We start from the raw sequence: 17266 nt of genomic DNA, 5'->3' as shown, positions 1-17266 counted from the left end.
ACTTTAATAGACTTGAATAAATTTCTACCTTTATATTGATTTAGTTATAACAAAGCAACTTTCTATTGAGATATTTCCATTCTGAACTAAAAAACACTTAAAAACTCTAACAGCTGACTTCCACCAACTAGACAGAGCTATGTTTCAAATCCAATAAAACCATCTCCATCTTTTTTCTAGTTTAACTGATTCATGTTTGCTTATTCACAGATTGTTCTGAAACATGATCCAAAAACAGTTTTTCTGAAGATTTGTTCGTGAATAATTATGCATTTTGATATCAGTCTTCTGAACTTGGAGTCCACAATCCAGTTACTGCTGGAGAACTATTCTTTCAGAAATCAGATTGACTTTCACATTCAGGAAAGCCATCTGTTCTAGCTACCCTGCACAAGGATTTTTTACACAATGACATTTTATCTTTTAAACAAAAATTGTCTTTCTTATGCATGGCCAGAAAAGATAGAAGAGCAAGTGGTAGAAATAGCTTCTGAGAGATGCTATGTAAGTGTGACTGGACCAAGTCTTAAAAGTATAAGTTGAGATAAATCATTTGGCCAGAAAAATATAATTTTTTTTAATTCAAAATTAATATGGATACATTGTTATATGTGTAGCCTTTCAAATAAAGGTGATTGCTGTAAAAATCCCACGGTTTTCAGCTGGCTCCATGAAGCTAATAATTTAAATTAGATTGCTAGAACAAAGTGAGAAAGTGTGCCCTTGGGCTGACATACCTCACAGAAGCTTTGGCAATGGTTTTTCTTCAGGTCCCAGGACTCTTTGCAGGGCTCCAGGCACTAGGAAGAGTCAGGAGGTAGAGAAGTGTCAGGAAGAGAATGAAATAAACAACCACAAATAACCCCATTTCTTTTCCAGTTGTTTGTTTGGCCTACAGGAAGTTAATAATCCACTTCTCCTGGGGAAAAGATTGTGTCATTGAGTCATGGTGTCAGAGCAAAGTCACAACAAGCCATGATTACAATACAAGAAACATATTCGGTATTTCTTACAGTACAAGGCAATCAACTCACTTGTTTATTATACCATCCTATTTTCCAACTTATTGAATCTAGGTCTTAGTACCATTTAACACCATGTCACTGGATCACAGAGAAAATGTCAAAAGCACTACTCTAAGTAGTGAAAGTACAGAAGTACAGAAAGTTATATCTTCTCCTCAGCAACCAGACTAAAGATCAGACAGGCACACTGCCTACCCAAGCGAGAAACTATTTCATCAAGCTATGGAGTAAACCCAGCAGAGGTTTAAACACTATTTCTGTATAAATAGATAATATTCACCGGTCTGTTAGCAAAACCACTCTATTTCAAGTACCATATTACCATTACTTCACCTTCAACCTCTACTGCAATGGTTATACAGAGAGCTGAGATTTAAACTCTGCAAACCAGAGTTAAACTTCACAGCATAGCATAAAGAAAAATCACACTATTAAGAGCATTTACTGTAACTGAAACATAAATTCAGATTCACATCCAGAAAACTTTTCTCTTCCTTTATTAAACATAAGATATTGGAAAATACTGACATTGCTGGGGGTTAATAACACCTACTCCTTCTGGTAACAGCAGAAAGATATTATTGTGCCAAAAAGAAAGGTCTTTGACATGCAATGCAATATTTTTATAATTTATCTTATACATAGTATTAGATTGGATTAGATTTATGCTATTCAAAGTCAAGCATGAATATATATGCTGAATCTTGGCTGGACACCTGTACATTAATGTACGAAAACCAACAATAAGCATTTTTCTTACTATCAACATAGCCTAAAAATATAATAAAACAATTAGTCACAGAGGTTACATATTTCTGGGAAGAAAAATACCACTAAAGCATTTTCTTTATATATATTTTGGTATTCCAGACTCAATTTCTAGCTCTTCAAAATTCACAATGTGTTGTATACAGAATAATTAGAAGGATACATTATAAAATGTCACTGAAGTCAGCAAGTTTAATTAATTCCAGAGTATTGTTTCTCCTGTGGAATAGTTACCACACATTTGAGCCCAACTCCACTGTCATGTCATTTTACAACTCGCCTGCTTTGATGGATTTAATCCAAAAATTACTGAGGTATAAGTGGTGTAAAGACAAAATAGGAGACATTTTGACCATTCTGGGACTTTGTCAGTGATCCCCATGTCCTTGCCTTCTCTGAATTACTGTTACACTGCTGTGCAGCCACGGAGAGTGTATCTAAACCAGCATATCCACAATCTTGAGCTGACAACTAACACCAAGTTCGTGCTGACTGGACCACCTTTCTTGCAGGCTATAGAGCAAAGTAGTTGGTACTCCTGAAAGGAAATACCAAGATACTGTACAATTCAGATGGTTTCTTCAATGCATTTGTACCAGGATGTCTTTATCTGCAATGTAAGTAGGCTTCAGCACTTGATGCCATCTGGCTGTTGCTCTCTTCCAATAACACAGAACAGCCCAAGCTACTTTCAGTTATGCTCCAGCATCTCCTGCCTCAGGGCAAGCATCTCAACTCCTACACTTCAAAGGAGAAAATGAACCAGGGCTGAACAGTATCCTGAATTCCAACTGCTCTCAGAATATGTCAAGGAAAACAGATGATGCAGCCACTCAAGAGACTTCCACAGTCTCTTACAGGTTCTGAATAGGGTACACGCTCTTACCTATACATACACTAAAAAAATATCTCTACTCTTGCTGTATGAGGAGTCCTTAGTGCCCTGGGCCAGCCTAGCACTATGGGCAGCTGCAGGAGTTGACTGCCCAGCTTTAGTGGAGCTGTACCGTTCTGCTGGTTAAGAACAACTGCCAGGAGGCAGAAATTTTGCAGTAGAAGAGTCTGGAACTGTCTTACTAAAAAGGTTGTTATTAACCTTGCAATGACAAAGATGAGAACACCTCACAAGCACTGAGATTTGTGCATTGGTCCTCTTAGCTACCCTATTATGAGGTTACCCCAAAGCAGGTAGCTGGAAAACACTGGAAAGCTTGGATCCAGGTCTCACGTTTGAATCCTTGATTTAAACTGTAAATCAGCTGAGATATTGAGATATCCCCCACTGTCTGGTGAGCTATATCCTCTGAACAAGAATAATCTCAGGTAGAGACACCTTTTTCTCCCCTAAGAATGCTCTCCTGATGTTTCTTACATGAAGATGGAAATGTGTTCCAAATCCAAAGTGTTACATACATGCTAGCTCTGAAGAAGGGCTGTCATGTACATAAATTTGTCTTTTTCCAGTCAGCTTTCCAATAAACTCTCTGTCCTCACAAACTGTAGCCTGCCTGGTTCTGTTAAACTTTTGCATCCCATTTATATGGGCCACTCTGAAATGTATCTTTTATCTGCAAGGGCTGGGTTGTTTTTTTCCTCATCTCTGGCATGGTTTGCTATGAATGTGTATCAAGATGAGACTATTCAAGAACATACATTTTGCAGTGCTCTGCACAGTACAGTAGTAAAAAACATTTATCCCTCCACTATGGATTCCCCCCCTTTTAGACCATCTATTCCAGGGAAGAACAAAGTTGAAAATTGTCTCAAGAAAAAGAAGAATTGGGCCTTACATGAAAAGCAGTTGAAGGTTTTGTGACAGGTATTGTTCCATACATAATAAAAGTTAAAATCAAGAAAATGTGAGTCAGAACTAGTGAAACTAATATCTGTTTCCTCAAATCCAAGTCTTCATAGAATAATGCATACATCTTGAACTTTACATTTCTAATAATATCAATGCAACTGACCCTGTTGACTGGATCAACAGGAGTTATTCTGCTTCTGTTTAGCTTAGCCTTGACATCTGAGAGGAAAGTATACAGTATTTCTCACCAGTAAGAACAGTTTCAACAGCTTCAACATATGTAAAACACTAATGAGAAAACTAGTCCCACCCAGCAGGGAAACACATTCAGGTTTTCTGGATTACTGTAAATGTGTGTGTCTGTTAAAAGGATACTGAAATCCTCTATCCAGGACAAGGAAGACTGTAGGCAGAGTAGCAGCTGGCAGTTGGTTTGGACTCTATTTTGTGTAATAAAAAACACCTTGCAGACATAGCCACCTGCCCTCAGAAGGTAAGCTTAGGTACGAGGATGGCAGACCACCAGCAGGCAGCAGAGCAGTGGCACAGGAAGCATCCCAGCAGTCCATTTTGCAGATGCCTGGTGGCTTGGAGCCACCACTGCCCCCTGCCCTGGCACCACCACACAGGCTTTGTACTGCTGGGCCAGGACAAGATGTGAAACACAACACTGAACCAGTCATGACAGGCCAGTGGCACTCATCAGAGGGTGAGGGGTGCGAATCACACCAGTCTTGCTAAATCAAATCCTCCTCAAGTGCTTATTTCATCATCTCTGGTGGTTAAATCTGGAAGCTGCAGGCTTTCTTTTTCATCCAGACTGCTGTGGAGTTGTTATTCATACTAAACAATTTCATCAAAAGCCAAAGGGACTGCTAATAGTAAGCACTATACTACAGACCTGTTGATGTTTAGACCACATAGAATTAGGAATAAGAGCAAAGTACTGTTTCATTCAATGAAAAAGGATTGCTGTTGCTTTAAAATATTTTGGGTCATGTTTTTTATTTCATCTTTTTTAAAAAATTTGCAGTTAAGGGCCACATTAGAGAAGTCTTTCCTGCTCTAATTTTTAATCTATAAATAAAGCAGCTAGGAGATTAGCATATGATGCATGCCATTTACATTAGTTAGTGGGGGATCTTCAAAATAGCTTATTAATACTTTTTCTTACGAAAGGATGCCTTTGACCTAAATGGGAAAGATTTACACCAACACAGCACTTTTCAAAGTCTAATGAATTGCAAAACTTCGCTTAAGTATTGAAATACATACTTATTCAAATACTGTATATTTATTCAAATATTATATTTAAATTAAATAGCTGCATATGACATATTTATTTAAACAGAAAAAAATTATTTATTTCAGAGTAGAAGAGTCTACCTACAGTATTTTTGTCTAAAAAGGCTTTTTTCTTCATCAGAGTGGAAACCAAGTCATATGCAAATTGTTGTAAAAACAATGGAATCTAAGAGTTATAGTTGGAATGTAATTACTCTTTTCATTATCATTCATCATTCCTGCTGCTCCCAACAGCAAGGTCAGAAATGAATGGCTTATGTTTACAACATATATTGAAGTGCTTTGCTGTCCTAAGGAACTTAATTAAATGGATCTTAGATGGTTGGAAAAAAAAAAGGAACAAACATCTTTCCTAATAATCTACCATGTCATGAGGAAGTACCTGAAAAATGCATGTGCTCACTATCAGGCATGGAGTAGAGAACATTCTTAGGGTGAGGAATTTCGCCAAAGTCAAAAAAGAATATTGCGTTCATTAGTTTTAGAGAGAATAATTTTGTGATGTGTATGCTTAAATTACAACTGCACTTAAAAGAATCAGGAGAAAAGTGATTTTGAATTTGTAAATCTCAGCACAGTGGCAGTAAATACAATGCAAAACAGAAACAGGCCGCAAGAGAGAAATAGTTATTTTGAGATTTTTTTTTTTAATCTTCATCTGCTGTTTACAAATAGGAACAGAAACTGTTACTTTCTGGTTTTCAAAAATGGGACTGTGAGATGTCTGAAGAATGCAACGTTTTGATTTCAGAACCATAAATGGACAGTTACATATTTACCCAGTTCAAACCAATCAGTAGCATGCTAGCTTGGTAAAAAATATCAGGTATTACCAACAACACATCACAGAACACACTATCTTTTGAACAGTTTAAACTACTACTTTTCTTCTTTACTGTAAGAGTCATGAGATGCAGGATGAGTTTACTGAAACTATTTCTCATGCTAAAACTGACACGAATCAGGAAGATTACAATTTTTAAAAAAATTTACCTCATCAATTAAAAAAAATCTCCCATTACTTCTGAATTATATTTTTCCAAAAGATCCATACACACAAAAAACCCCAATCCTCAAACATTCTCTTCCTAGAAGACACATTTCATTTATTAATGCCAAAAAGAAATATCCATACTTACATTACTGTTAGAACCAAAAACCAAATTAAACTCTCTGACACATAATTCTGACTTGGTACTTCTGCATCTAGGAGGACATTTCTAAAAGCTACACCTATAAGGAAACAATTTAGCATAACAGGAGAATATTAATTACGCATATAAGTAGGTAAGAATCACAACTCTTTAACAATTTGCAGTGAAAGATTAGAAAAGCATCCTAGAATGAGACCAGTGAATCTATCTGAAGGACTCTGGCTGCCCATTTCAGGAATGTGCTTAATTTTTGTCAATTTATTTTAGAAAAATCTATTTATACATTTGTGTCTCAACTTTCTGTGTTATGCATGTCCTCCCAAACTTTAAGATGGGCATTTTCCTTCTGTAGATTCAAGGCAACTTACTTGAATTCTGTATATTCAAATGGAAGAGGTGTGTGGTTCTGAAATTGAAGTTAGACAAACTCTTTTAAAGATTCCTGTTCTACTTTTTTTAATCTCCAGTTTAAATCTCTGACCAGCACTAAGGTATGGGCAGTCTACTGACCCAGACTGCACAGGTGTGACTGCATGTTAAAAAATGAAAAGCTCAGGTGAACAGAATCTATATGCAGTGAGAATTTCAGGCACTCAAGAGTGAAGAATCCTACATAGGCAGGTAAGCAAATCTCATTTCCACACTAGATCATTCTCGATGCTCTCCAAAACCCATGCTCAATAGTTTGACTGATTTAAAGGCTTCATCTGAGTAGTTCTCCATGCAAATGTATTATGGTATCATGCTCAAGTTTGTGGGCACCTTTCCTAGTGATCAAGTGCACTGCAGCACTTCAGGTATGAGAAATTTCAGGTGCTCACACGCCCTACCAGGTCAAGCACCTCCTTGTCAGTCTCTTGCTTCTCTGACTCTTTTCCCTCTCCTCCCTCATTAGCAGACTGAATCATTAGAGCACCAATTGTCAACCTTTTAGAAATCAGTGTGACATTTTAGCTCTGTGCTGGTTTTAGCCTGGGATAGAGCTAATTTCCTTAACAGTAGCTACTATGGGCTATGCTTTGGATTTGTGCTGGAAATGTTTTTGTTACTGCTGAGCAACACTTGCATACAGGATCATTTTCTGTACCCCACCCCACCAGTGAGCAGGCTGGGGATGCACAAGGAGTTGGAAGGGGACATAGCTGGGACAGCTGCCCCCAGATAACCAAAGGGATATCCCACACTGTACAGTGTCATGCGCAGCATATAAAGACAGGGGAAAAAGAAGGAAGAGGAAGACATTTGGAGTGATAGCATTTGTTTTCCAAGTCACTGTTACCTGTGATGGAGTCCAGCTTTCCTGAAGTTGCCTAACACCTGCCTGCCCATGGGAAGCAGTGAATGAATTCCTTTTTTTGCTTTGCTCACATGCACAATTTTTCCTTTACCTATCTTAAACTGTCTTTATCTCAAACTACAAGTTTTTTTTACTTTAACTCTTCTGATTCTCTCCCACATCCCATTGGGGGTAATTGAGTGAGTGAAGGTGTGGGGCTTAGTTGTCAGCTGAGTTTAAACCACAACCACCTCCTAAAACTCACTTATATTTAATGTAGGCTTATGTATCTTTAAAACTGTTTAAAGTTTTAAAAAGTCTAATAGGAATAACTCTGAAACATATTCTTTTATGTAAAATAGAAGTTTCATGTGGCTACCTGGAGTTACTCCTCTGTTCATGTTAAGGAGGTTCTCATGAGAATTACACTAGTAACATATTTCCCTTGTAACTGAATAAACAAAAGGGTTAAATGATAGAGAAAGGTTCCCTGTCTGTGTTACCTGTTTTCTCTCCTGTAGGTCAGTGAGCATCATGATTTGGTGAAAAGGAGTGCTTTTGTATTCCAAGATCAAGTCTTAATTAAATTAGTTACAGTTGGGGTTATTCTGTGACATTATCATGTACACTGGGAACCCAGCTGATACTGTCTGAAAGTATTGCTAATTGTAGAGCTGGTTTTGAATGAAAGCCAGGTCTTAGGTTTTAAATAATTGAGGGGGTTTAGATTTCTTGAAATGTGTTTTTTGTTGTTTGATATTGATGACATCCTGATGTGGACTGTAGTAGGGTAGATGAAAGGAACAGGTGGAATTTGTTATCATCTGCAGGTACTAATTTATTCTAATTAATAAAAGTGTATATATATATATATATGCAAAGAAAAAGAAAAATCCTCTATATGTAATCAATATTCAGACAGTGTAACCTTATGCTTTAGGACAGATGAATGCTTTTATTTTTTAGAATTCTACTAAATCTATATCAAAGTAACAACAAAATGGCTGGCATGGAAACTACAGGAATAGTGTCTCTATTGAAGGTGCAGTTACAGTTACCTTAAATATTCTAAATCCTCTTCAACTGTAAGGTAAAACAGTGCAGCACAAAACTCCAGGGTCCAACAGGCGCAGTTAGGAACTGATAAGGACAAGGAACAGCAACCACACAGCAACCATCACATTATATTATAACACATCACATAGGGTGTACCTGCAGGGATTGGGATTTATCTGAGGCTAACAACATAAGAGAGTTTTCTGGTTAATTCACATGGGAACTCATCCAGAGCAATTTGCCATTAAAAGTATCAAGGGTTAAATTATGAGAAAACAGCATTTTTTGTTAAGTTATAACATCGGAAAGTAAGAGGGAATATAAGCCATTCCGCAGTGGTCTTAGTCAATAGGAATAAGAGTTCTATTTCCTGGCAGAATTTGGTATATCCCTTATGAAAAGAATAACAAAACTGCATAATGGAGAGAGAAAGCATATGAAAAGTGAGATTTATTTTTAATAGCTCTTATCTAAGTATATAACCTTCAGGTGAAATATAGAACTTATAACACATCACCTGCTTTAGATAAGAAATACTTTTTAAAATTATATTTCCAAACCAGCATTAAACAGTTTGACTTCTGGTTTCACATTCAAGCAGTGTGTTCTCAATAAATGGAAACTGTTTCTACAGATGGGACTGTCAGAGTCTCATAGCAAACCACTACAACCTTCACCAAGCCAGGCAGAACACATCTATATTATTTTCCAATTACAAATTCTGAAGAACACAGGGAAAAAAAAATGTTCACAATCATATCCAGATAAGTAAGAGAAGGACAACATATTGATATGTTTCTTTGAAGCTCTATTCTGCTGTTTGAGCAGAGAGGTGGACAAACCCTTCACTACAGCTCTGTTTACTCAGCCTCTTACAAGGCTTAGAAACACGGTGAAGCAAACTACAGTTTTAGGTGCAACCGTCTTCTATCTCTTATCAGCAGTTTGGAGAGTGGTCTGGTCATTTGAATGGTTATTTCAGAGCAGAATGGAACATTTCTGAGAAATTTGCTGGGTGCAAAGTTGAGCAGTACAGTTTAAACTGCTACAGCAAATAGCTGCATTCAATATGTATTTATTTTACTCGGGTGTGGAGGGACTAAAAGCACACACATGGATAGGCATTAGCACTCTCCATGGTTATGCAAACTTACTAATATCAAATTAGGACTTAGAGTAAAGGAAATTTTCAGAAGAGTAATTGTTGTTATCTAACAAGACCATGAGCTTGAAACATTTAATTTTTTTTAATTATCCACCTCATTTCAGTAGACAGCATCAGGACTGCCAGTATCACAATTATAGGTGTTAGCAATCTGAGTTACTAAATGCCTTCAATACCCTACGCAAATATAGGAAACCTTATGACTTAGGATCAGTACTAATATTTCCTGGAATAGAGAGAGGGAAAGGGCTAGTCACAGTGTATCAGTTAAGTCTGACAGACCTTTACATATACAGAGTAGCGTTACAGGATTTGTTCCTAAAATTATGGCATCAGAAAGACCAAGACCCTTGCCAAGCACTTCAGGTCAAATATTCTTAAAGCTCATGTAGCCTTTGCCGTTAATTCCCAAAATTAAACAGGAATTGAAAGCTACTAGAAAAGGTGTATATGTACTGAAGGTGAGAATTACTGAAGCTGTTGAAACAAAAGAAACTGTTTAGACATAAAATATTTGGAAAGCGAATTACTATTAAAAAAAAGAGAAGAAAAAAAAGAAGTCATATCATCACACCGTAGCTGAAATGCAGCAGTTTCAAATACAACCCTTTTAAAGTGAAAATAACTTTCAACACTGACAGCTTGGTATCTATCTGTATAGCTTAGTTGTCTGGCATGTCAAACTTTGCCAATAGAAGTGTTTGTTTAAAAGGACAGAATAATCCTAGAATTCTTTTCGTGTTTTTATTCTTTGTTACCAAGTAAAAATAATGGCCATCGATGTCAACAGAAAACTGGCTCCCAAACATTAGTTCATTCCTGACCAGTTCTTGTCAAAATTTGTTTCCAGGGTTTTGTACCAGCAGATGAAACCAGGACATGTACTTTCTTCTCTTTTCCTGCCTCATACCCTAAAGCTTAACACAATCACCAAAGAAGCAACTCTGAGCTCTTATTTTGCCTGATTTTGAAACATGAAATTGAACTTAAACCTCCTACATTCAAGATGAATCCCCTAAGCATAGAGTATTTGATGGATCTTTCTCTCTCCTGTTGAAGCTGTTTCATCTTGTATAAACAATGAGATCATCTCTAGAGAAGAGCCTTAAATGTCAACTTCTCACCTTGAAGGGGCATGCCCTAGCAGCACTTCTGATCCTCCTGAAGTTCTTTTGAAATGCTTATAATAGTTACAAATATTTTGGCTCTTTCTCAGTGCAGTAGTTATTCCACCAGCATTTCTTTGCTTGAGATAATACTCTTTCTCACTCTCTCCTCTTTTCACACCTTTGATTCCTCTACTAACCCACTCTGGCCTTAAAATTGTTGTTCTAATTACCCCTATTCAAACAGCTGCCTCAAAGAACATTTTTCTTATTCTTCTGTTGCCTTGCTTTTATGTGCTGCACCAAGTGCAAATTAGTTCTCTTTTTTCAAAACTCTTCCTAGCCCTTATTCTAAATCTCCACATTCTGAATTTTCACCTCTCAAGATACAAGGTGCAGCATTGGTAAAATGCTATGAAGCAGCAAGTCAAGCCTGGAGCAATAGTGTGCACACAAGATATATACTGTAGCAAAGTGCACAGATTATTTTAAATCAAATGAAGAGTGATACAGTCTAAAAAGGTTAAGAAGATTCCTGTAATAGAATTCTTCTCATAGTGCTAATAGCTTTAATTGCTTAATGCCTTCCTGCTTCTTTCTGTGCTATCACTTACGTTCTTCAGCAGCGTAGGTACTGTATTAATGACCAACAAAATGAGCTACCCAAATTAAACAACAGTAGCAGTTTTACTTCTCTGTTTGACTTTCTTTCTTCAGGTTGCAGTCCTGCAGTGCAGTTTACCAATAAACTGATTTTTCATCTTTGCATCTGTTCCACCATTTTATCATGGATCAGTCATGAAAAATTTTTCTTTCTATTTTTAAAGCTTCTCCAAGATTGCATCTGGAACTTAGATAGTAAGCAACATAGTAAGAACATTTCCACCTGTATGTTCCTACTGTTTCTAGGCCACTGTTCCTTGCCACCCTTTCCACGTGGATAGAGTCCAAAGAGGGTAATATAGTAAAAATAACAGCAATATTTACTGCTAACAACATGGGTCTGCAAAATGTAACAGCTTTTCCCCTCCATATCTTAGAAATGCTTTTGCCATTTGTTTCAGGCAGTAGTGATAGTGATCAGGTCATGGAAAACTTTACGGTTGCACTTGATGATCTCAGAGGTCTTTTCCAACATAAATGATTCTATGATTCTATAAAAAAAGAAACCCATCTTATGTTCTAAAATGTCTCTCTCATAAACTGCCTTTTCATTTTCTAATAGTTGACCATTTGATTTAGTGATTACATAATACTTTTAAAGTAAAAGTGAGCATAAATATTTTGACATTTTATACATGTAAAGAATTTCCATCGAGAAAACATAATTCTTTTAATCTTAAACAGACAAGAGAAAGTCTCTTCAAGCTGGCACTTTCCCCTTCCAATCTGTTACAAGGTAGCCTCAGAAAACCACACACAGTCTTGTTATAAACACCATCTTGCTGTGCAACTTAAAGTGTCTGTCAGAGCAGCACTGCTCTCTCCAAGTAAAGTCAATTTTTTGTTGCTGTTTTATAAATGAGTTAAACTAGTGAACTCTTCTGATAACAGATGACTCAACTTATACATCACCCTGCAAATTCACACATACATTTCTGAATGAGAGAGCCGCAACTAAATGTTCTTTTTGCTTGTATCCACCACAGTTCTATGGTTTTATAGACCACTGAACAATCAGAGACGACCAAAATAGGGGGGGCCCTCTTTGTCTAAATCGTTACTTTGTTTCTCTCCCCTGGTTTTCTGTTTCCCTCCCAGCACTACCATCACCATCTGAAACGACATATTCCGCATTACTAAACAGCAAGAGCCATAGGGCTTTTCATTTCTAATTTCACGCCATAATAAAATGCAGTGGTTGTTTCACTGGGGGACCTGAAAAGCCCTCCTTTGTGAGGCTGGTCTGGCGGTCAGGTTAAGTATCACATGCTGGCAGCAGGCATCTGTGCATGCCTCTTCAACCAGTTATGGCAAAGGGGGAGGAAAAAGAATAGCAAAATCAAAAGGAGGTTCTCTTGGAAAAAAAAAGAAATTAATCCCCTACTCTGAAGCATGTACATTCTATTGCTTGGCCTAAATAGTTTTAAATATATCTCTTGTCCACCTCAGTGATAGACCAATCAATCTAATAATAGTAAGTCCAGAACGTTTTCAGTGTACTCAGAGTTATACTTGTTGCTTTAATGGAACATCTATTCCTAAAATCAGACCTAAAGCAGACTGATGATACAAACTTGTGAGAAGAAGGGAAAAAAATATCTAAAGGTAATAAACTTGCACTTTTTTAAATTTCGCAGTAAAGATTCATACCAAAAACCCCCCCAAAACCTAAAACCAGTGAAGATGATCGGCAATAACAAATAAGAAATACCGTGCTTCTAAAAGATCCAGGATCATATGTAACAGAAATATTGCTTAATTCTCTAAAAGTAGAAGCTATAATTCCATTAATCCCAAGCACAACAAGAAGAAAAAGCCAAAATGTAACAGGAAACTCCGTTAAGTGTTCTACACTTATCTTGGATTTTTCAAGTTTATTCCCAATACACACACAATGTTTTTCTGTCCTATTTTTAGAAACCCTATTGTATCCATTGAATCTTTTGTAAAAAGAGATATTGTGAATCCTTTTCACAACAATCTCTTCATGTGTCTTAACAGAGTCTACTGAAACATCAAAATGAGTAAAAATCTATCAATTTACATGACAATTCATAGAATAAACACTGCTTAGAAATACTTTAAAGTTAAGATATTTTCACATATTAGTTGAGGGGTGAAAAAAAAATCTAAACAAAGTAACCTTGTTTCAAATTAATTCTTTCAAAAGTTATTAAATAAATGCCTTCCCTTCTATTATTTTTCAGTGCATGCTACACATAAGCAAGAAAGACTACACGTCCATGCTAAATTTCTTTATCTCTAATTATTGTGGGGTTTTGGGGTTATGTTTATGTGATGAGCATAAGCAAATTTAAATCCCTAATGCCACCAAAAGGGGCAGTCCAGAACTGCCCTTCGGACGTACATGCAAACACTTCTTTGGATGTAAATGTGCTAAAAGAGGTACTCTAAATGAAAAATTGACCAGTTTTTCGCTAAGTAAACTTTCCCATTCAGCTCGTTCAGTAGCCTCATAAAAACTGGCTGTCTGGGTTGGGGACACAGGTATAAGGGAAAGAGAGAGGAGTCTGTAAACACCTCTTTAATTGCGAGCCCGCACTTACAACAGCTTAAGCCAGCCATAAAACCACAGTCTAAAAACCAACTAATATCTGATTTTCCCTCCAAGGCTGAGTAATAAAGGTTAACATTATGGTGCTGAGAGTTAAGCAGGACAAACTGGCAGCGGAGTTAATAAATAAACAGTTCTGTTTAAACTGTCATAGGACATAACCTGTTAAATCAAATCTCAGCCTTCTGCTGAAAGAATTGAGCTGGATACATTTTCCCTGGCTATAGTCTGGGACAGACTACTGGCCATTTCCACTTCCAGGACAGAAGGGAAGACAATTTGTCTGTCCACACTGTCACAGACTGCACCACAGGAGCACATTCTGCTTTCAGCACACATGGATGTTGTAGTTCACCTCTGCAGCTCAAACAGGCATCACCACATTTCTTCATTGTATAAACTTAGGTTGATAATTGGGCAAGCAAAATTCTTCTAAAATTCTTCTTAAATATGAAATTTAACTGCCCCATATAATTCCAAAAAGTGTTCTAGATTTGTGGCTGAAGAGGTATCTTTTTTTTTTTAACTTTAGCTTGAAAGCTCAGTATTTTAATTAATTATCCACTGATTTTTAACATTATTCAAACTTACTGATCTTTCCCATCATGAACTGCAATACGTAAAAGAAAAGACTGATAGTAATATACTTCTAGTTATCCTAAAGTGAGCTTTCATGGTGTGCAGATGTAAAAATGATGAAATGATCTTTAACACTTGGACTCAATCTTTCTAACCTAAATGATTCTGTGACTCTTTGAAATGAAATAAAAGCATGATAAAGGTGATGCTATAGCACAGCAAAAAAAATTTAAAGTGGACATTTGGGATATATAATGTTTTAACTAGTTCTCTGCCATTCATTTTAACAGGACTCTTGAGCAAGCTCTCAGAGGAATCTGAGAGTAAGATTATGGGAACATGTTGGTATTAAGACCCTAGAAAACAACTATCTTGAAGTCATCTCTTTGCATAGCACTCTATGCTGACAGATGAAATGGATAGCTTGCCTTTTTATGCAAATATATGCAAGGAAATGCACACTTGTTAATGAAGTATAGCCAAAGGGTCTGAACCAGAAGCCATAATTCCAGATTACATCAGCACAGACTGCAGGTGCCCACCAATCTCAGGAACTGACTCCCTCTGATTGCTCAGAGGCATCCTAAATCTCATGGTCTACATAAGAGTACCAGAATGCTCAATTTCATATAGAGAGCATGTACCTGTGAGCTGCTCTGTAGTTACTGTCATTGTAAACTGCAAAACTTGACAATCCTGAAAAATCTTCATTGAGAGTTCTGGAGTTGCAGCAGCTCTAACTGGATGTCATTTTTTACCACTCATCTCAATAAAAACAGGTCAGGTAGTAGTGGCAAGATGGCAGGTCGGAGGACTCCGTGCAAATGGAAGAAAGAAAACAATGGCAACAGATGAGGGAAATAGGAAAGGGGGAGGGGAGAGAAAAAAACAGTCCTGCAAACCTCTCTGTGTGAAGTCATCTGTAAGGACTGCAGTACATCCTTGAGGGTATATTAATGCGTAATAAAATACTGCAGCTTTTTACTCAGTCAAGGTATTACCACGTTTTCTGTTTTCTATATAGCTATATATAGCTTTTATAATGAAATATATATAGCTTTTATAATGAAATGCATTAGGGATTTTCTTTTAGGAGTTAAACTCTCCTTTTGAAACCAAACATCAGGAAAGAAAGTATGAAAGACCACTGCCCACTCACAGAAACCTATGTCCAATATAACACACAGTATGGCAACAGCCGCTACTCCCGAAAGACAAACACCTTTTCTTTAGGTATCTGTCACACCTGCTAGCTCCACATGAATGCCCCCAAATGTCTAAAGAAGCTCAAATAATACCAGGTGCTCTTGTGTAAAAAAGAATACAGCCCTTCTGCAGGATTCAGTCTCAAATAATTAAGTTGCATGTTGACAGGTGAGACAGGGACTTAACCTCCCATCAGCTGATGGAGATCTAGTCAATACAGTCAATGGCATGTGAAGAACCACTCGGTGTCTCCTACAGGGAGATATACCTAACTCTCTGGAGGTTACTGACAATACTAACTTGATCCCTATTGGCAACAGAGTGGGTCTAGATAGCTCCATCACGTAATAATTGTATAAAATTCAAAATTCAGTTGCCTGAATCTTAAGTTAAGTCCTACCACTGATCAGGGTATTGTTAATTTGATTGTCATAGTGGGATTATAGGGCTGAGTATCCACTTCTTACCCAACAACTGTAATATTTCAGAATATTACTGAAAACAGAATACTTCAGTAACAAGTATTTCAGGCAGACATTTATAATGCAGTGGCTGTATTCTATTTCTTAAATATAAGAACACTCAGACAGAAAGGCAGATAGGAAACTACTCATGAATAGACTTCTGTAGAAGACATAAAATATAATGTGGTTTGTTTCACCATCAGTCACATTTGTTACATGATTTTACTAATTTTTACTTCCTCAACCCAATTTGAATTCATATAATTTTCAATTGCTGTAACACTTCAAATATGTTTGGGACTATGAATGAAACCACCAAGACACCAGTTTCTGCTTATTCAAAGAAACTGCCCTATTCTTTTTATATTTTCCAGAGTACTTCTTCAGGTAAATGGCTAGAGGTTAATATTATAAGCACCTTAGAGTAACCACTCTATATTTGTCTGAATAAATGCATCAAATGATGATGTATATAAAAAAACTAATTCTCTATTTTCCCTAATCTCCACAAGACAGTCAGATGAAAGTTTTCTACCATCGTGTAAAACTGTCACTGCCTAGAGGCAAAACTGCTAGTACACTGAAACAGTTTACAGAATTACTGGTAACATAAAATAGATATATTGTCTTTATTGCAAATGCCAATTATTACAAATCAAATCACTAAAAACTACCCTTTTTAGGGAACAGTACAAAATTTTTGAGTAACATTTTGATACACAAGAATGAAGAATATTTCCAGATTTGACTACTAAAAAATCTTAATAATGTCTGACTGTGAAGAAATATAATACCTCTCTCCTGCATTTTACAATTGCCTAATGGAAAGGCCATGAAAGGTTGCATGCATCTGACAAATGTATTCTTCAAGTATCCAAAAATTGCTTACACATTCATATATAAACAAACTCAGTACCAGAGGGCCAATTTTGTTCTTGAAATAAAACATGCAATGTTCATTAAAATCAGCAAAAGCCACCCAGACAATCAAGAAGACAGAGTCTGGCCCAAAGTATCTTAAGAATTCATTTAAGAATTTGGCACAAATTCTGAAGCAACATTTAGGCCAAGCCACTTCCATAAACAACCTTTCTATTCATATGCTTAAAAAAGGCAAGAG

General features: G+C 36.7%; 1 protein-coding gene across 2 annotated transcripts in view; it reads right to left on the bottom strand.

The window, feature by feature from the left end:
* Positions 1-17266, bottom strand: part of ANOS1 (anosmin 1) — a 133939-nt gene that overhangs the window by 61776 nt on the left and 54897 nt on the right. The window contains exons 1-2 of one of the 2 annotated variants that reach the window (XM_027640867.1): positions 3846-3881; positions 738-800 (exon numbers count right to left, since the gene is read on the bottom strand). In XM_027640867.1, coding sequence (XP_027496668.1) covers positions 738-800; positions 3846-3875 — 93 coding nt within the window. In that variant the 5' untranslated portion in view covers positions 3876-3881. Of the gene's footprint in view, positions 1-737; positions 801-3845; positions 3882-17266 lie in introns of those variants that run through there. The other variant, XM_027640856.1, reaches the window with a different exon arrangement.

This window comes from Corapipo altera, unplaced genomic scaffold (assembly GCF_003945725.1).
Source record: "Corapipo altera isolate COAL_440 unplaced genomic scaffold, ASM394572v1 0, whole genome shotgun sequence".
In the NCBI taxonomy this organism is placed as follows: Eukaryota; Metazoa; Chordata; class Aves; order Passeriformes; family Pipridae; genus Corapipo; species Corapipo altera.
This window is presented reverse-complemented; position numbering and strand designations above follow the sequence as displayed.